The following is a 21143-nucleotide window of genomic DNA, read 5'->3' as shown; positions in this document are numbered from 1 at the left end:
AGAAGCAGTAGAGCACAAGGGTTGAAAGGAGGAGCAGAAGCTTAATGTTCTGCCGCCGCCACTTTAATTAATATTTATAGGTTATGCTCATTACATGGAAAGGACAGATCTGCCCTTAGTCTTTACATAGCAAATAGAGCAAAAAATAAGACTGAAATAAATAACAACTGAAACAACTAAATGACCAATAGCTAACCCTAGGCAGACTAGAACATCTTCTACCCTACGAACACAGTGGGACCGTAGCTGTTGGGCCCACATCTGTGTTCTCTACATCCTAAAAGGAGTGTTCTTCAAAGTAGGTGTTGGGGAGAGAATTCGTTTTTGGAAGGACAGATGGCTTGATGAGACATCTTTGGAAGTGAAATTTCCTTGGCTTTTCTCTGTGGCTGTGGATAAAGAGGCAAGGGTGGCTGATTCTTTTGAAATAATCCAGGGGAAAGTGGTATGGAAGCCTAAATTAAGAAGGGATTTCCTTGATTGGGAAGTTGAGGAGGTTGTAAATCTGCTGAACTGCCTGAATACATTTCCTTTCCACCCCCTTTCAGCTGACAAATGGATCTGGATTTGGTCTGCTGATGGAAAGTTCACGGTTAGATTTTTGGTTGATAAAATGAGTGTTAGAGGGGCTAAGGGGCTGGTAAGTGTGCCGATTGTAGATAGACCTTTTGGTCTATCTTCTTCCAATGCGGCGATTTCAGAAAGGAGAAAGCTGCAGTGGCGGAGTGAGAACAATAGTGATCTACAATGGGTGCCCCGCCGAAACTATGAAGACCCCTGTTCTTTGCGTCGTTCCTCAGAGAAACCGAATCCCAGGTTTGCAAGCGAGAGAACTGAAGAAAGGGAGGAATTGGATGAAGGTTGGGTGCACTGTGGAGTAAACAACAAAGAGCCGGAGGACAGTTTGGATGAGGGTACCAGCGTTGGAAGCGTGAATGATGATGGTGAGTACGACATAGGTGACTTGGGCATGCTGAACATTACAAGCCTATTCCAGGAGGACATAGAGTAGAAATGGAGATTGAATTCAGACGGCCAGAGAAATCTGATAGTTGATGGAGGAAGAGTTGGGTCTGTTGATGTAAATGAGGCTGAAGACATTAGTCAGAATGTTGCGCTCCCAAGACTTCCGATGTGCAAGGTGCAAAAGAAGGGGTAAACTTGGAGAAACTGAGGCAAAGCGGGAACACACCAATAAGGGATAAACATTAGGTAGAGAGGACAGATTGCCAAATTGCCCAAAGGACAGAAAGGCTTACCAACCAACTCAGGGAGACAGACATTGACCAACCTTCTGAACAAGAAAGGGAGGATGGGAACAACATTCCGTGCCCCCACTCATCCTTCCATTCAAACCTAGGTAAACAAGTGAATTCAGTTTATGCTACTAATGTGTTCTCTATGTCCTATGCTCCAGATTCCGTTCCAAGCTCAACAGCCCTTGCATATGCTGCCAACCAAGGGGGTGAGTATTTAATGAGTATGGAAAGGAGAGTGGAAAACTATTGGGGAAACTTGGTGTCTAGAGCTTTGCCTAGGGGTTACCTTGGATCATTGTCCTATAAGAATAGGTGTGGAAGATTTTATCAGTGGACCTAGACCCTTTAGGTTTGAAAACATGTGGCTAACCCACCCATATTTTGTGAATAAAGTAAAATTTTGTTGGAATGAGGAATTGAGGGGGACAAAATGGAAAGGGGTAAGATTTTACAAGAAAATACAGAGGATAAGAGCCAAAATAAAAGTTTGGAATAAGGAACATTTTGGAAGACTTGAGGAGCAAAAAGTGAATCTAATCTCTAGGATAGAAGAGTTGGATGAAAGAGAGGCTCAATCTAGAATGGAGGAGGGGGAGAGAGTTTTGAGGGGACAGTTGAAGAAGGACCTAGAAGAGGTCCTACTGAGGGAGGAAATGAGCTAGAGGCAGAAATCGAGGCATAGATGGATTAAGGAAGGTGATGGGAATACTGAGTTTTTTCATGATGTAGCAAATGGGTGGAGGAGAAAAAATTTTATGTCTAAGTTAGAGGTAGGGGGGGAGGAATTCACTAACCAGGATTATATTGCTAGGAAGTTTGTGGAACATTTCAAATCGATTTATAGAAGACCCTTGGAAGAGAGGAGGGAAATCGAAGGGATTGATTGGTCAAGGTTGGAGGAAGATTTGGTTAGGTGGTTGGAAAGAAACCGAGGAAGAAGAGATTAGGAAGGCGGTGTTTTTGATGGATAGGTCCAAAGCTCCAGGACTAGATGGTTTTACAATGGCTTTTTACCAGGATTGTTGAGAGGTGATAAAAGATGATCTTTGTTAGGTTTTTAATGAGTTCGCAGAGAAGCATATAGTCAGTCTAGGCATTAATTCCACATTCTTGGCCCTAGCTCCAAAGAAAGTTGATGCTCTCCATCCTAACGATTTTAGGCCAATTAGTTTGGTGACTAGTATTTATAAAATCCTGGCCAAGGTCTTGTCTTTTAGGATTAAAGAAATCCTCCCCTCCATTATTAGTCAGGTTCAAGGGGCTTTCATCCAAGGGCATCAGATAATTGATCAGATTCTGATTGCCAATGAATGTGTGGAAGAGATGAAGAGGTCCAAGTAGAGAGGCTTTGTTTGTAAGCTTGACCTGGAGAAAGCCTATGATTTGGTGGACTGGCAGTTCCTACTAGAGGTTTTGAGGAAGTGTGGGTTTAGGGAAAGATGGTGTAGTTGGATGACTGGTTGTGTTAGCTCTTGTCACTATTCCATCCTAGTAGACCGGGTGGCGAGGGATTTTTTTCCAGTTAGTAGGGGAATCAGACACGGGGACCCACTTTCACCCTTCCTCTTTACCTTGGTAGCTGATATGTTTAGTTGAATTATCACTAGGGCTGATAGGGAAAATGTGATAAGGGGTTGGAGAGTATGGACAAACTGAATTCCAGTCACTCACCCTCAGTTTGCAGATGACTTGATGATCTTCTGTGAGGGAGGTTTCAGTGAGAGGGTGGAAAATTTGAAAGAATTGATTATAGTTTTTGAAGGAGTCTCTAATTTGAAAATCAATCTAGGAAAAAGCTGCATAGTCGGAGTAAATTTATTTTTTGATGAGGTTGAGGCGATTGCAGGCTGTCTTGAGTGCTCCATTTCCTCCTGGCCTTTGTCTTACTTGGGGCTTTTGTTGGGAGCAAACCCTAGGGAGAGTAGGTTCTGGACCCCAGTCTTGGAGAAGTTAGAAAAGAGACTAGTTGTTTGGAAGAAAAATTCTCTCTTTGGGTGGGAGGATCACTTTGATAAAAGCTACCCTCATGAATCTACCTACCTATTATCTCTCTGTCTTTAGGATACCGTTTAGGGAAGCAAAGAAGTTGGAAAAATTGATGAGAGATTTTCTGTGGGAATCGGGTGAAAGTAAAAAAGACCATTTAATTAAGTGGGGGGTTGTGGGTAGAAGCAAAGAGGAGGGAGGATTAGGGCTCGGGAATGTGCTTAAAAAGAACTCAGCTCTGTTAGGGAAGTGGTTGTGGAGATGGCCTTTGGAGCGGGATTGACTCTAGCACGAAGTAGTGAAGAGTATTCATGGATGTTCAGAGAGTGGTTGGGATGCTGGTGCATCAAGGAGGGCTAACCTAGCCACACCTTGGAAAGCAATTCACAAAGTTCTTCCGCAGTTCCTTAACTGTGTCAGGTATGATGCTTGTTCAGGTAATTCTATTCGGTTTTGGGAGGACATTTGGGTTGGAGATCTCCCTTTGAAAGACCTTTTTCCTTCATTGTACTCTGTTTCCTTGTATAAAATGAGGTGATCTCAAAATTCCTTCCGTCAAATTTATCCTTACCAACTTTGTCTTGGGATTTTGGTTTCTGTAGAGGATTAAGGGATGAGGAAATTGAGTGTTTGTCTACTCTTCTATGTCTCCTTGATAAGGTTTGGTTGGATACCTCGAAACCTGATAAAAGGTTTTGGGCCATTCACCCCAAAGGGTCTTTTTCTTGTGGTTCCTTTTTCATGTTCCTCTGCCAATCTCCCTCTCATCAGAGTTTCCTTTTCAAAGAAGTCTGGTGTAGGTCGGTCCCCCCCAAGGTTATTGCTTTGTGTTGGGAAGTGTGGCATGATAAAGTAAACATGATGGACAACCTACAAAAGAGAAGACCCGTCCTTTGTATTTCACTAAACTGGTGCAGTCTTTCTAGATCTCATGGTGAAGATTGTAATCATCTATTTTTATCTTGTAGTGTCACTGCAGAGCTCTGGTCTTGGCTTCTATCTTTGTTTGGGTCTAGTTGGGATATGCCAGCAGAAGTAAGCACAATCTTTAACCCTTCTTTCTTCTCTTGGCCCCATAAAAGAGGAAGGAAAATGTGGAGATGCTCACGAGCAGTAGAGCACAAGGGTTGAAAGGAGGAGCAGAAGCTTAATGTTCTGCCGCCGCCACTTTAATTAATATTTATAGGTTATGCTCATTACATGGAAAGGAGACTCCAAGACAGTGGTGGACTGGTTAAATAATCCGGAGGATGTCACTTGGGGCTACAAAAATGAGTTAAAGAAATTCAAATGGCTGACAAGAAACAGTACAATGGGTTGGGAAATCAGCTAATGCTTTTGCTGATGTCTTGGCAAAACAAGGGATAAACAGGGAAGCATTGTTTTGGGCACAATTGTAACTATTGTTTTAATTTCAACATTCATGTTTTCTCTGTTGTAGTTTGTGTATTTGCTGTTTGGAGAGGCTGCTCCTCGCGCCTCTAAGGGGATCTTCTTGTATCTATTCATTATTTTAATGGAATTGATGTTATTTATCAGAAAAAAAAGGAGAGTGGTGGACTGTGGGGAGATGTTGGAAGGAAGGTATAGGAATGAGAAAGTTTGGGAAATTATTGAAAAAATCTTTAGGAAAGTTGAACAAAATATGATGCGGACGAAGAATATAGAGGAGAGAAGAGGGGAGGGATCAGGTGGAAGGGGAGAAGGAGAGGAGGGGAGAAATGGAGGGGAATATCTAGAGAGGACATGGGTGGAGGAATCCAATAGGGAGGACCTGATAGCAGAATTCGTGGGGAAGTTGGGATGCAGAATGGAAGACTTGAATGTTTTGAAAGGTGGCCTACAGAGTGAGAAGAAGGAAATTAAAATAAAGAAAAGAAAATTGAGTGAAGTTGAGAGGTTGAAAAGAGATGTTGAAGGTGACAAGAAGTTTGGAGTAAAAGGAGATAGAAGGAAAGGGGGGAAGTAGTGGTTTTTGTAGAAGGGACTTAAAGAAGAAGTGTTTATGAAGATTCTTAGTTGGAATGTGAGGGGTATTGGAAGTTTGAGGAAAAGAGCGACGATTAGAGAGGTAATAAAGAGGTATGACCTAGACATTGTATTAGTGTAGGAACCCAAGAGAATGGAGTTTAATAATAGATGATCAAGAAACATTTGGAAAGCTAGGGGGATTAGTTGGGTGGCTGCTCCCTTTAATAATAGATGATCAAGAATCATTTTGTGTGGGTGCTCACAAATGTTTTATGGGCCAAATGATTACAGAGAACGAAATGAGTTGTGGGAGGAATTGGCTGATATTAGAGGACTTTGGGATGGGCCTTGGTGTGTGGGTGGGGACTTCAATGTGGTTAGATTCACGGAGGAAACTAATAATACTAATAAGAGGGTGACAACTAGTATGAGGAAGTTTAATAGGTTTGTGGATGCCTTTGAACTCAGAGATACCATTAGCCCATAAGACATTCACTTGGTCAAATCTACAGTCGAGGCCTACTTGCTCCAAGTTGGATAGATTTCTGTTCTCTTTGGATTGGGAAGAACACTAGGGAAATCTAGACTCTAGGGCTCTTCCAAGATTGACCTCTGACCATTGGCCTATAGTGATTTGCAAGGAGGAAAGAAGGAATGGTGGACCTGCCCCCTTTAGGTTTGAGAATATGTGGTTGCTCCATCCTGGATTCACTAAAAGAGTAAGGGAGTGGTAGTATGAGTGCAACCCAGTGGTGGAGTGTGAAGGAATGGGGTTCCATAGGAAGCTACAATTCTTGAAAGCAAAGATCAAGGAGTGGAATCAATTGGAGTTTGGAAGGCTTGAAGAAAGGAAGAGAACTTTGATGGACAAGATTGAGAGCCTTGACTTGAAAGAAGAAAGGGGAGACGTTGGAGAGGTAGACAAGGAACAAAGAAGAGGTTTGAGAAGTCAGCTTGAGGATTGCCTACATAAAGAGGAAATTAGCTGGTGGCAAAAATCTAGATGTAAATGGCTACAAGAGGGGGATAGAAATACCAGTTTCTTTCATTCTTTGGCAAATGGGAGAAGGAGAAATTCTGTCTCCAAACTGGAGATAGATGGAGTAGAGTTAACACAACAAGATGAGATTGCAGGAGCCTTTGTGGGACACTTTAAATCAATTCTAAGAAGGCCTATAAGTAGGGGGGTGTGGTTAGAAGGATTGGATTGGCCAGATGTAGGAAATGATAATAGGAGAAGGTTGGAGAGAAGGTTTGATTTGGAAGAGGTTAAGGAGGCTGTTTTCTCTATGGATAGAACAAAAGCTCTAGGACTAGATGGCTTCACAATGGCTTTTTACCAAGACTGTTGGGATACGGTGAAAGATGACTTTTTGTTGGTTTTTGAGGAATTTCATAGGAGTGGAGTGGTTAACCCGGGTGTGAATTCCACCTTTCTTACCTTGGTCCCAAAAAGGAAAGATGCATTGCATCCAAAGGATTTTAGGCCAATCAGCTTGGTAAATAGCTTGTATAAGATCCTTGCAAAGGTGTTGTCTCTGAGGTTGAAGGAAGTGTTGCCAGCTATTATCTCACCAAATCAAGGAGCTTTTGTGAGAGGAAGACAAATAACAGATCAAATTCTAATTGCTAATGAGTGTGGAGAAGTTTAGGAAGGATAGAAAGAAGGGAGTGGTTTGTAACTTGGATCTGGAAAAGGCCTATGACTTAGTGGAATGGGAATTTTTAAAGAAAGTTATGACCAAATTTCAATTTGGGGCTAGATGGTGCAAATGGATATTGGGGTGTGTTCATAATCGTCATTACTCTATACTTATGAATGGGACAGTGGTTGACTTCTTCCCAGCCATTAGGGGTGTAAAGGAGACCCCTTGTCTCCCTTCTTGTTCACACTGATTGCTCATGTTCTGGGGAAATTAATTTACAGAGCAGATTCTAGGGGTCTTATTAGAGGTTGGAGAGTTGGAAGGGAGGATACCCCCTCACCCATCTATAGTTTACAGATGACACAATTTTGTTCTGTGAAGGGGGAAATATGAGGTATGTAAACTTGAAATTGGTGATACCACTCTTTGAACAAATGTCAAACTTGAAGGTGAACTTAGAGAAATGTTGTGTAGTGGGTGTGAATATGGAGGAAGGTGAGATCAGGGAGACTGCAGAAGTGCTAGGGTGCGAAGTCTCAGAGTGGCCTTTGAATTATTTGGGGTTGCCATTGGGCGATAACCTAAAGAGAGAGAGAGAGTTTTTGGAATCCGGTGGTGAAAAGATTTGAAAAGAAACTTGTCTCTTGAAAAAGGAATTACCTTTCTATGGGTGGGAGGATAACACTGATTAAGGCTACTTTAGCAAATTTACCTATTTATTTCCTTTTAGTGTTAAAGATCCCGGTAAAGGTTTCCAATAGATTGGAAAAGATGATGAGGGACTTTCTTTGGGAGCCAGGAGAGGAGAAAAGGGATCATGGAGTAGGTTGGAAGGTGGAGACCAGGAGTAAAAGTAGTGGTGGTTTGGGGCTTGGGAACATCAGAAAAAGGAATCTGGCCCTTCTGGGGAAATGGTTGTGGAGATTCCCACTAGAGAAGGAGAAATTATGGGCCAAGATAGTGGCAAGCATACATGGGCTGGAGCTAAATGGATGGGATGTTGGAATCCAAGCCAAGACTACATGTGCGTCACCTTGGAAAGCCATTCATGAGTTGTTACCAATTTTTTCCCCTCTTATCATGTATGACTTGAATTCGGGTAATGCTATAAAATTATGGGAACAAACTTGGGTGGGGGATGCCCCTCTAAAGGACCAGTTTCCTTCTTTGTATGCACTCTCTAACCTCAAAAATGAGCCAGTTTCCTCCTTCATAACACTCTCTCCCACTCTTGGGATTGGGTGGAATTTGGGCTTGAGAAGGGCTGTGAGAGACTCAGACCTTGACAGCACCTCAAGTCTTCTTCAGCTTCTTGACAATATTTTCTTAGACCCTGCTAAGGTGGACTCTAGAATTTGGACTCCTACCCTCACTGGTTCTTTCTCTTGTGCCTCTTTCTTCAAAGTTTTAAGCTAGTCCACCAGTCTTGTAGCTCTCTCTTTTCCTATTCATGAGGTTTGGTGCAGACTAATCCCTCCTAGGGTTGGTAGTTTTTGCTGGGAAGCCTTTCTGGAAAGATTCAACACCGGTGATCTGCTCCAAAAGAAGAGACCCAATACTTGTTTGCCCCCTCGTTGGTTTGTTCTTTGTAAAGCTGATGGGGAGATGGGTTTTCTCCTACTGGTGTTTTGCCAATATGCAAAGTCTATTTGGGAGTCGGCTCTTTCCCTATTTGGGTGTAGTTGGAACCCTCCACCAAATTTGCAATATCTGTTTTCTCCTTTTTTCAGGTGGCACATGAAAAGGGGCAGGATTATGTGGAGAGGACTGAGGACTGCGGTTTGCTGGTCCTTATGGGAAGAAAGAAATGCCAGGATTTTCTCGGAAGTAGAGAGAAGTACTGATGAATTGAGGGCTTTGATCCTTATTAGGGTGGTACAGTGGATGAAATCACTAGAGCTATTCACAGATTATACAGTGGATGACATGTTGAGGAATTGGGGTGAGATTGCTAACAGTACCCAGACCAAAACAATGATGAATGTGTCTTGGCCCCCCCCCCCCCCCTGTGGGTTTCATAAAACTGAACTTTTGATGGGAGATGCAGAGGGAATCTTGGACAATCTGGGGTTGGGGCTGTTTTCAGGGATGAGAATGGGGTTGTTTCTGCCATGTTCTCAGGCCCAATTGGAGTGGGTGACTCTCTCAGAGCCAAGATCCATGCGGTTATGGAAGGAATCCAGAAAGCCAGGGAGATGAATATCAGAAAGCTTGTAATTGAAGGGGACTCGGAGGTGGTGGTTGGATGGATGAATAAAGACTACAGTGGCTTATGGAATTACAGCAATATGAGGAGGAAATTTAGATGGCTGGCTCGAGAAATGGAGGTTAAAATCAGCTGGGTAAAAAGATCAGCTAATTGTTTTTCTGATGGGTTAGCTAAACAAGGGGTGGAGAGGGAGTCAATGTTCTGGGCACAGTTGTAATTATTTTTTCTGTTTCTCCTTCTCCTTCTCTTTTTCTTTTTCCTTCTTTTGGGGCTCAAGTTATAGCTGGAAGATACGAAAGTGTCTTCCTCTTTGTAATTATGATTGAAAGTATTAATGAATTTAATGAAGTGTGTTATTGATCAAAAGAAAAAAAAAAGAACTACTGATTTCCCTCATAAACAAATCTGGATTCCCAAGTTCCATCCAAAATCAATTTCTTGCTATGGGCTTCTGCATTAAGGAAATGCCTAACAAAAAGCAATCTGGCAAAAAGAGGTTAGAGTTTAACTGATCTTTGTTGTGGAATCTGTGACCTTGAAGAAGAACCAATTGAGCATCTCTGTATGCATTGCACGATTGTTTGGAGAATTTGGTCTCATTTCTTCAATACTGTTGGTATTAGTTGGGTAATGCCAGGTACATTGAAGAGTCTGCTACAATGCTGGTACCTTCCAGGCTTATCAAAGAAAGGCAAATACATTTGGAATGCCATCCCATCTGCATTGATCAGCTCTATATGGTCTGAGAGAAATGACGGAATATTCAGAAATGAGTGGAAGGAGCAGGAAGTGCTGATGATCCAGTGGATTGTAGCCAAACTTGCATCTTGGCTTTCTGTTACCCCTGTGTTTTGTAATCAGAACATGTTTGTGATGCTTAATTCTGTCAATCTGTGGGAGCTTTGATCAGTCCCTTTGGGGATTTTTTGATCCTCCCCTTTCTTGTATGATTTCTTCATCATGAATAAATTTACCTTATTTCAAAAAAAAAAAAAAATAACTGTCAACTAGAGCATGTCCTGGGCTAAACAAGGGGTGGGGTCAATTATTCTGGGCTACACTGTAATTTATATTGTTTTTTGAGGCTGCATCTCGCGCCTCTTGGGAAAACTAAATTCTGTATCAGTTGTAAACCCATCATTAAAAAAATTTTTAGTGAGTTGCTTTATTATTCATAAAAAAAAAACCAGTGTCCAGCACTCCTGCAGTGAACAGTAGAGTTGCAAATCAGGTAATATGGGGTTATGACCCTCATTTGTGAAACCCAAAATCTTAAGCCCCAATGCAAGTTCCAAGTGCCCAACAAGATCAATGGTCTGTATGGATTTAGTAGTCGTACAAGACTACAGATTTGAACAGTAAATAAAAGAAAATTAGAAGAGAAGAGAAGGAGAGAGATGGAGAAGAGGAACTCGTGGAAGGGTTTTAGGAGAAGAGAGTGGTTGGTTGTGTTAAAACAGCCGCCCCACCCTTTGAATTTATATACATATTTTCCTAATTGTAAAAGAACTTCACATGGCAAGATAAGATAATTAAAAACTAATCCTAGACAAGATAGAATAGGATTAAAACTAATCCTACTAGGAAAGCTGATCCTAATCAATGACTTAATTAAATCTAAGTACAACTCAGGTTGTCACACGAGTACACTAATGTGGGGCCCACACTTTCCTACAAATTCCAGAGGAATTGGTTTTCAGAAAAGGACCAGTTCAAAGAAGTCCTTGAAAGGACCCAAGAAACAACAGAAAATAAAGGGAAAAAAATATTCAACTTACTAATGATATTTCCCTCTACAATGCCTCCAATTAACCAAAGAGATGAGAGAAAAGTGTCAAGTATTCCTAACATCCTAACTGTAGCACCATGTCTTCAAAAAGAATGACTAATAAATTGATATACTTCTCTAAGCATCTGTAATCCACAGCTGAAAGAGAGAAGTGAAGGGGTGTCAAGCAAAACCAGTCGACCCCTACCCCATAGAGTCATATTTTATTAAGAGACGTAATATATGTACAATTAGTAGAATGCTTCTCAAGGAGAGAAATAAAACAAAGCTATATACTATTATCATCCAGACTATCATAATACAGTAGGTCCTATAATATACATGTCATGTACAGTCCATCTGTTCACAATGCATGTGATAGTTTTGTGAATTTGTGATTTCATTATGCTAGTTTAGTATTTTATAGGTGCACATAATATTCAATGGATCGTATTTGGCTACCTATATCCTGATTGCATTTGAATTTGGCAGGAATATGATGTTGAAGATTCTATATTGCCCCTGCAACCATCTCTTGATTACACTGCTCCTGAACTTGTTCGAAGTAAAACATTTTCAGCAGGATATTCATCTGATATATTCAGTTTTGGATGCCTTATCTACCACTTGGTAGCTCGGAAGCCTCTCCTGGATTGTCACAACAATGTGAAGATGGTAATGCTGTGATGTGAATTTACAATTATTTGTTAAGAGTGACATGGGTGTAGTTGTATCTTGCTTCCATTTTCTAGCTAGGGCAGCAGCCTGGAAGGCTTAAGCCTCAAGTATTATCAGTTTGATTAATGTTTCTCCTCCCCACAGCCCTTTCCAAACTACACACACACACGCACTGAAAACAAATATAGTTGAGAAGCTAAGAGAATATTTTTTCAGTAACTGTTGAAAATACCATTAAAAGAAAAGTGTAGACAGATGTAAAAAGTGTACACTGTTATGTATGGATCTGGAAAAGAGAAAGTAAAAGCTTTACAAGCCACACATTCCTGCTCCACTGAGAGCCCCATGCACAGAAATGTATTAACCAAGCGGGTATTCATCCCACTTCAATTTGTAGTAGGTGGGAATTTTTTTTTGATAAGTAAAATTATTTTATTGATTAATAAAGATCAATAAAGAAGCTGAATAGCCCAGATACAGCTTGTTGGGACTACAGGGATCTGTTAAAGAAAGTTAAATGGATGACAAGAAATATGACTGTCAGGTTTCAGTGGTCAGCAGATCAGCAAATGCAATGGCTAATTCTCTGGCCAAGCAAGGGGTGTCAAGGGGAGATCTGTTTTGGGCTACTTTGTAATTTGTGTTTCAGGCTTGGGCATGTTTAGTGCAAATGATTCAGTCCTCGGGGGAGGTAACATCTTGTGCCTCTTCCTAGGCTGATTGTATTTCTGTTATTTGAATTAATAAAATTACTCTCATTTATCAAAAAAAAAAAAGATCAATAAAGAACACAGATAATGCTTCCTTCAAAGAGGTGTGAGATGTTGCTTCAAGAAAACCCTCAATGTTACAACATAGCTCAAAAGAGTTGATTCCTATGCTCCCCTTAGCTAGACAGTCTGCCATCCCATTTGCTGATCTTCTTTCCCATTGATAACTGACAGAGATGTTTGTGGTTAGCCATTTAAATGTCCTCAATGCTCCCCTAAACGATCAGGTCACTGTCTCTGGATCTTTCAGCCACCCAATTACTAATTTGGAGTCACCTTCAGTTAATAAATGTTCAACGTTCAGCTCCTTAGCAATCTCTTCTGCTTGTAGAACTGCTTGGACTTCTGCACTAACTGAATCCACCACTCCAATGGGACCACAAAATAAAGCAATAATCCGTCCCAGTGCATCTCAGAAGACTCCCCCAATCCTTGATGGCCCTGGATTTCCTAGACTGTTTCCATCAAAATTTAGCTTGATGGCACCTTCTTTAGGGGGTCTCCATTCCACCACCGGCTTATCTCCTGCAACGAGGCTATTGGCCACCACCAAATCCCAATTCCTAGTAGGTAGGATATTAAAATAAAATGAAACTTCTAAGAGGAAAATGAATTATGTTTAATGTTCCTACTAAGTTAGTTTAGTTTTAGGTGGTCAGGAAAAGGAATTATCATGTGATAAAAGTAGGAGAATGGGATATTTGATTACCTATCAGCTACCTAAAGACAAGCTAGGGTGAGAAACTTTGACCTTACAAGCACAGGCATAAGAGACCAGTTTGAGGCCTTTTAAGTCTTGACTTGGTGGAATCGGGTTATGTGAGAGTCATGAGGCACAGGAAAATGGAGTTGGAAGCTACTAGGGTTGAGGAGAGACCGGTTAAAGGTGGTAGAGGGAAATTAAGTTCACAAGAGGTAGACAGAGGGAAGGGGGGGAAATACCTCTCCAAAGGCTTTTTTTTTTTTCTTGTTTTGATGGTGATGTTTTCACCTTTTGAGCTTGTTTATCTGTTGTTGTATTTGAACAACTTTTAAGGTTTTTTTTTTTTTTTTTTTTTTTTTTTTTTTTTTTTTAAGTTTTTGTGAAAGGTGTAAAGTTTTGCATTAAGTAGAATGACAAAATATACAAACAAGACCTTTCAACAAGTCACTGAGCAGAACCACACCTTTCTGTAAAGATTACGCTATAATATTAGGTACAAAAAGTGTTCTGTCCTCAAGAAAAGAGCTCTAAGGTACATCCCTGGAGCATTTGTGTGTGGCCACCCATGGATAAATTCTACGCAATAGAAGTTTCATCACTGATTCTCTTAAAATACGTTGAGGCTTTTTTTGTATAGCAGAACTTGTAAGATTTCATAGTTTGGGTTGGCAGGTCTGGTCCATGTTTTGCTTTTCCATGCCTTTTCTTTGGTTCTGTTTCTGGGAACATAGTCATTTACAGCTTGTATAGCTTTTCTTAAACAAGTTCTAAATTTTACTTTAGAAAAAAACAAAACTATAGGGGGGAATCCCATGAATCAGATGCTTCATTGGGGGAGGCCAGGAAGTCTTTGGAGGTTCAATTGAATAAAACTCATAAGAGCTTTATCTATTGGATTATATGGTATAAAGGAGGTAGAAGTAGTGAAAGAGATTGGGCTTTCCTTTTGGCAAGGGGTGGTGTTTTGCTAGGGACATATGTAAGAACCTGGAAGAAAACAGGAGGTGACAGAGAGGTGGCGAAAGTTCTGAGCATAAAATATCCGTCCAAGCTGGGGGGGGGGGCATCTAGAAGCATCAGGGGCAGGGGGAGAGGTGGTAGGGGGCAAAAAACACACTAAAATTGTTAGAGGGCTGGAGTGAGTGTTGCTGGTAAGGTCTATTTTCTTTTTGTTATCCTGTTAGCTGGGTTGGGATCTTTTGGTATGAGTTGTTTTGGGAGTTGCTATATATGCGTACATCTTGTGAAGCTCAATTACTTTGCAATGGTCAATTTTAAGTTATGGCCACTGAAATGTCTTTTGGAGAATCCTTGGCTACTGTACTAATGATTTCTTATTGTATTTTCTTTTTCCTTTCATCGTCCCCCTCCCCTAGAGGGACACTTCAATTACCAAAGTATTGAGCTTGTTTGCATCGAAAACCATGCTCAAGAAATCAAACATTTTAACTTTACAATTCATTAAAACACCCTTGGCCTTTTTTTCCCCATGAAATTGCACTGCCTGTGTAAGTTCATTTATATTTTCTCATTTCTATATTTTTTCCTACTTTTAGGCTGTAAAACCTGCTTTTCTGTTGCATGTTACTGCAGTACATGAATAACTTGACATACTTGTCAAGCGGGGCTTTTTCAACCATCCCACCAGATTTAGTTTCTGACTTGCAAAGGATGCTCTCAGTCAACGAGGCTTCAAGACCTACTGCCTTGGATTTCACAGGTAATGAGTGGCTGCTGATGAACTTTGAAATATCTTTGATGTCATATATCTTTCTAAGTTGTTGCTTATTTTCATTTGCAATGTCAGTATTCTTTCTCAACAAATTTATCCATGGTGTCATTTGTTTTAATGGTGATTATTTTGCAAGGTATTCAGTGTTGCGCTCTTGCTTCTTGTAGTTAATGCTTAATATTTTCCAACATAGGCAGTTGGGGAATGTGGGCCCCACAGCTGTGGTCCCATTCTGTCCGTAGGGTAGAATGTATCTAGTCACAGCTGTGGTTATTTTGCTATTCTATTATTTCTAGTTTCAGTTTTATATTGTTTATTATTTGTTAGCAGTTATGATGTAAACACCAAGGGCAGATACGTCCTTTCATGTAACTAGCATAACCTATATATATTAACTTAAAGTGGCAGCAGCAGAATATTGACATTCTGTTCTTCTCCTCAAAATCTATGTTCTACTGCTCTTTCACCACTCTTTCTTCTACTTCTTCACTTTTCTTCTCATCGAACCTGAAATCTCTTAGTGGTCAAGACTGAATAGCAGTCTTCAAAACCTACATGGTATCAGAGCCAAGTTAGGGTTTTTCATGTGAGTCATATACCAGCCGACCACATGAGAATTCCCTAGGACTGAAAGCTGAAAAGGAGGAGTTCGCAGACTGATTCTTGGAGATTGCCAGAGGTGCTAGCAGCTGTTGGAAACTTGCTAGGGTTGCAGAGTGTTGGTGGTCAGGAAGGATCAGAGAAGACTAGGGTTCAGGTAACCCTAGAAGGCAACAAACTATTTTTTTCCTTGTAAGTTGTTTACTTTTTAAGAGAAGTTCTATCAGAGAAGATAGGTTGGACCTATCTGGAGGGGAAGGCCTAACCATTCTAGTTCTTTCTCTCTTCGATTCACTAGGGTTTTACTGCAAACCCTGGCCGAACTGTGTTTCTCTCTACTCTAGGGTTTGAAAGTGATCTGCGGCAAGCCCTAGTGTTTGACTGAACCCTGTGATCTACCTAGAGCTACTCTTAAGTTTATTGGTAGGTCCGATCAGATTCTAGGGTTTCTTATTAACCCTATTGCAAGCTCATCTATACAGTTTGGACTGTGCGACTGAATTGCTTCATTTCAGGACTGATTAAAACCCTACTGCAAGCTCACCTATATAGTTTGGACTGCGCGACTGAATTGCTTCCTTTCAGGACTGATTAACCCTAACTTTCCTTAGCATATCAGTTTTTTTTAAGGCTGTTCTCAGAGTTCTAAGGGAGTTAGAGATCTACGGACAGCTACTGCTATGTTGGCTAGTTGGTTTCAGATAAGAATTATTTCGGTTTTGCGCACATACATTGAGAATACAGATCAGGCCTATATTGTTTTGATTGTGATTGGTGATTGGTGATTCAAGTGCTGTTTAGAGACTTGATAGAAATGGAGTCTAAAATTCAGGCAGAAGGCAGTCTTGGGAACATCAGTTATGGTGGTATTTCTGAGATGGGTGGTTAGATTACGACCGTAAAGTTTGATGGATCAAACTATTTGGAATGGTCCCAATCAGCCATGATGGCTATTGGTGGAAGAGGTAAATTTGGGTACCTCTTGGGAGATATGAAAGAACCTTCCAAGGGAGACCCGACATATACCAAGTGGATGCAAGAAAACTACTTGGTTATGACATGGCTGTGTAATTCTATGCAGCCTCATATTAGCTGGAATTATTTGTGGGCAAATACAGCTAAGGAGATATGGGATGTTATGAAAGAAACTTACTCCCAACCCCTTAATGCTGCTAGAGCATATGAATTGAAATGTGAAGTGAACACCCTTAAACAAGGAGAGAAACCGGTGTCGGTCTACTTCTCTACCTTGAAGTCCCTGTGGCACGAGATTGATCACTTAGTGACTCTTGAGTGGGAGAGTCCCAAAGATGCTCAGACCCATAGAAAGCACATCGAGACAAACAGAGTGTTTGAGTTCCTGGCGGGACTGAACTCAGAATATGATATTGTGAGGCAGCAGATTTTGACTAGAGACAGTGTGACTTTCTCTCAGGCTTGCTCATTTGTACACAATGAAGAGACCAGAAGGAAGGTTATGATGCAACCCACATTAGCCTTTGTAACGGTTACACCAAAATCAGGGGGTGATTCAGAGAAGGACAGGAGGAAGGAAGACAAGAAGGATGTAGTATGTGAACATTGTAAAAAACCCAAACATACAAAAGAGACAGGTTGGAAACTTCCCCACTTGGTTCCTGCGAAGTTAAGAAACAAGAAGGCACTGCTCATGTAGCCATGAACACTAATTCATCATCCTCATCTGGCACAAAAGGAACATCTTTGGAGACCTTAGCTGTAGTTCGGGCTGCCCTAATACAGCTAGAAAAGGAGGTTGGAAATTCAGCTCAGCCACCGCAGCCTCCATCAGCCCCTGTCACATCTGCCTTCGCTCATTCAGGTACTCGAGCTTCAGCCTATCATGCCTCAGCTCCAGGTACTACTGAACCTTGTTGGGTAATAGACTCAGGTGCATCTGATCACATGACTAGCTTGCCTTCATTGTTTACTACTTACCATTTGTGTTCTGGTAGGGATAAGGTATCTATTGCTGATGGCTCCTTGGTTCCTATATCTAGGAGGGGTGACATCAAGCTTTCAGATACTATCTCCCTATCATCTGTTTTGCATGTTCCTAAGCTTGATACTAACCTTCTTTCAGTCAGTAGTATTACCAAGCATATGAATTGCTCAGTAACCTTCTTCCCTGACCGATGTGTTTTTCAGGACTTGGAGACGCAAAAAGTGATTGGAATTGGCTGTGAGACGAATGGGATCTATCTGCTCGGGGAGCGGTTCTGTCAGGGAGAGTTAGTAGAAAAGTTGTCTTTTGTTTCTCAGAGTGTGAGTTCGGTTATGCCAAGCATAACCGATTAGGTCATTTGTCTTTTCTATCTTTACAGAGTTTGTTTCCTACTTTATTTGAGTCTATTGAGTTGTTTCAGGTACAGTGTGAAAGTTGTGAGTTTGCTAAGCATTGTAGAAAGCCTTATTTATTGAGTAATAAAAGGAGTGATAATTCTTTTGATATTGTGCATACTAACGTTTGGGGGCCTTATCATATCCCTTCCATGGGTGGGTACAGATACTTTTTGTTATTTGTTGATGACCATACCTGTTTTTCTTGGGTTTATCTCATGCGTTCACGAGATGAGGTACCTTCCCTGAGCCAAAATTTTCACCAAATGATCCTAACCCAGTTTGATGCCAAGATCAAAGTTCTCAGATCTAATAACGTCAAGGAATACTTTGCTAAATCATTGACATCTTATCTTCTTCATCATGGGGTTATCCACCAGAGCTCTTGCCCTCATACACCTCAGCAGAATGGAGTTGCCGAGAAGAAGAATAGGCACATTTTGGAAGTGGCTAGAAGCCTCATGTTTACTTCCAATGTCCCTATTCGCTTCTAGGGGGATTCTATCCTCACGGCAGTATACCTTATTAATCGGGTCCCTTCCAGGGTCCTTGATATGCGATCTCCTTTTTCGCTTCTACACCCACGTGAGGACTTGTTTTCTATTCCCCTTAAGACATTTGGTTGCACTTGCTTTGTTTAGCTTCTCGGACCCCATCCCTCCAAGTTCGAACCCAAAGCCTCCAAATGCATCTTCCTTGGTTATGCACAAACTCAAAAGGGCTATTGCTGTTATGATCCTATCTCCGGGAGGAAGTTTGTCTCCATGGATGTCACTTTCTTTGAGGGGACACCCTATTATCCTCGGGTTGCCCCTCAGGGGGAGAGTAGTGAGAGTGGGGGTTTGAGTTCTTGTCTTCAGGGGGAGAGCAGTGAGAGTGGGGCAGTTCTTTTACCTATTCCATTGGGTGATGAAAGCTGCAATGGTGAGGGTGGTCAGAGGGATCAGGAGTTGAGGGTTTATCACAGGCGGTGCAGGCAGGTTGATCCTGATCATTAGCAGTCCAGACCAGCTCCAATCTCATCTGTAGCTCCAGGTCCAGATACTTCAGTCCCAGAGCCCACAGAGACTTCCCCTACATATGATCTTGACCTTCCAATTGCAGTCCATAAAGGGAAATGACATTGTACCACATCCACAACCCACTGTATTTCCCATTTTTTATCCTATGATCGCCTATCTCCTACCTACAGGTCCTACCTTAGTTCCATTTCCAATGTCCCTATTCTAAGAACAGTGCAAGAATCCCTATCCGTCCCTGAATGGAAAGATGCAATGCAAGTTGAGATGGATGCCCTGTTGAAAAACAACACCTGGGAGGTAGTTGATTTGCCAAAAGGAAAGAAACCAGTTGGATGCAGATGGGTATTTACGGTGAAGCATAATGCAGATGGATCTATTGAGAGGTATAAAGCTCGGTTAGTTGCAAGAGGGTTTACACAGACTTATGGCATAGATTACTTGGAGACATTTGCACCGGTAGCCAAGATGACTACTATTCGAGTTCTATTGTCCCTTGCAGCAAGTCACACTTGGCCTTTATACCAAATGAACGTGAAAAATGCCTTTCTGAATGGAGATCTGTAGGAAGAAGTTTACATGCGATTGCCTCCTGGATTCTATGATGCAGAAATAGGTAAGAAGGTCTGCCGGCTCACAAGGTTTTGTATGGTTTGAAACAGTCACCTAGGGCTTTGTTTGATATATTCAGACTAGCACTTGTGAAGTTTGGATATGTACAGGCCCAGTCAGATCATACCCTATTCATCAAGAGGGTGGAGTCCTCTTTGACACTACTGGCCGTATATGTTGATGATTGTGGTCACAGGGAATGATAGCCATGAGATTGAGTCTCTTAAACAGCTTATTCACCAAGAATTTGAGGTGAAGGATCTTGGTGTACTCCAGTATTTTTGGGTATTGAGGTTGCTAGATCCAAACAAGGGATCTTTATATCTCAGAGGAAATATGTCCTAGACCTGTTTGCAGAAACCGGAAAGTTAGGTGTCAAGCCTGCAGATACACCAATTGAACAGAATCACAGGATTAGTGCCGAGAGTGGGGAACTTCTTGAAGACAAAGTTATGTTCTAGCAACTAGTAGGAAAGCTCCTATATCTCTGCCTCACTCGGTCAAATATTACTTATGCTGTTAGTGTTGTCAGCCAGTACATGCATTCTCCTAGAACCACACATCTTCTTGCGGCAGAAAGAATCTTAGCCTACTTGAAGAGATGCCCAGGTAGGGGTATACTTTTCAAGAACAACAATCACATGAAGGTGGAGGTCTATACTGATGCAGATTGGGCTAGGAGTGTTAATGACAGAAGGTCTACCTCAGGATATTGTGCCCTTGTGGGAGGAAACCTTGTCTCCTGGAGAAGTAAGAAACAAAGTGTTGTCTCCCGGTCAAGTGCTGAAGCAGAATACAGGTCCATGGCCAATGGAGTGGCTGAAATCCTATGGCTAAGATCTCTAGTTGAGGAGTTGGGTATTGAGTATGAGAAGCCCCTGATGCTGTACTGTGATAATCAAGCTGCCATTAATATAGCACATAATCCAGTACAGAATGACAGAACCAAACACATTGAACTTGACCGCCATTTTGTGCGAGAGAGGGTCTCATCTCAAGAAGTATGCCTCCCTTACATCACATCCAGTATGCAACTAGCAGGCATCCTCACTAAAGCCGTATCAAGAAAGAAGCTAGAGGCGGATCTATCCAAGTTGGGAATGATGAACATATACTCCCAACTTGAGGGGGAGTGTAGAGAACATTGATGTGGGACCCACAGCTGTGGTCCCATTCTGTCTGTAGGGTAGAATGTATCTAGTCAGAGCTGTGGTTATTTTGCTATTCTGTTATTTCTAGTTTCGGTTTTATATTGTTTGTTATTTGTTAGCAGTTATGATGTAAACACCAAGGGCAGATATGTCCTTTCATGTAACTAGCATAACCTATATATATTAACTTAAAGTGGCGGTAGCAGATTATTGACATTCTGTTCTTCTCCTCAAAATCTGTGTTCTACTGCTCTTTGACCACTCTTTCTTCTACTTCTTCACTTTTCTTCTCATCGAACCTGAAATCTCTTAGTGGTCAAGACTGAATAGCAGTCTTGAAAACCTACATATAGTATAGTAAAGAATGTTATGTACAGAAATGCTGTGCCTAACACCCCAAAATAAGGCCTAGCCCCTGCTAGTCTCCCCTCAAGTATACTTTTATATGTCTTGTGATTGGGGAATCATTCCCCAGTACAATTGTTATGTTCACTCCTTTCGTACTAATGCATCTATCATACTATTGGTAGACCTTGGGACCCAACCGTAAGTTAGACTTAAAACTGCAACCATCTGTTCAATCTCTCTCATTATATTCCTATACTTCCATGACCTAATACAGTTTTTCCATAACCAATCTACAATAGTATGAGAAACCCTTTCCACCACTAGCTCTCCAGT

The 21143-nt window shown here is 41.4% G+C and overlaps 1 protein-coding gene across 1 annotated transcript in view; it reads left to right on the top strand.

Moving 5' to 3' along the window:
- Positions 1 to 21143, top strand: part of LOC148877536 (SCY1-like protein 2 A) — a 116051-nt gene that overhangs the window by 49123 nt on the left and 45785 nt on the right. The window contains exons 4-5 of the mRNA XM_088942120.1: positions 11332 to 11514; positions 14584 to 14710. Of these exons, the coding sequence (XP_088798246.1) occupies positions 11332 to 11514; positions 14584 to 14710 (310 nt within the window). The remainder of the gene's footprint in view (positions 1 to 11331; positions 11515 to 14583; positions 14711 to 21143) is intronic.

This window comes from Nelumbo lutea, chromosome 1, assembly GCF_056320005.1.
Source record: "Nelumbo lutea isolate HS-2025 chromosome 1, American lotus-T2T, whole genome shotgun sequence".
Taxonomy (NCBI): Eukaryota; Viridiplantae; Streptophyta; class Magnoliopsida; order Proteales; family Nelumbonaceae; genus Nelumbo; species Nelumbo lutea.
This window is presented reverse-complemented; position numbering and strand designations above follow the sequence as displayed.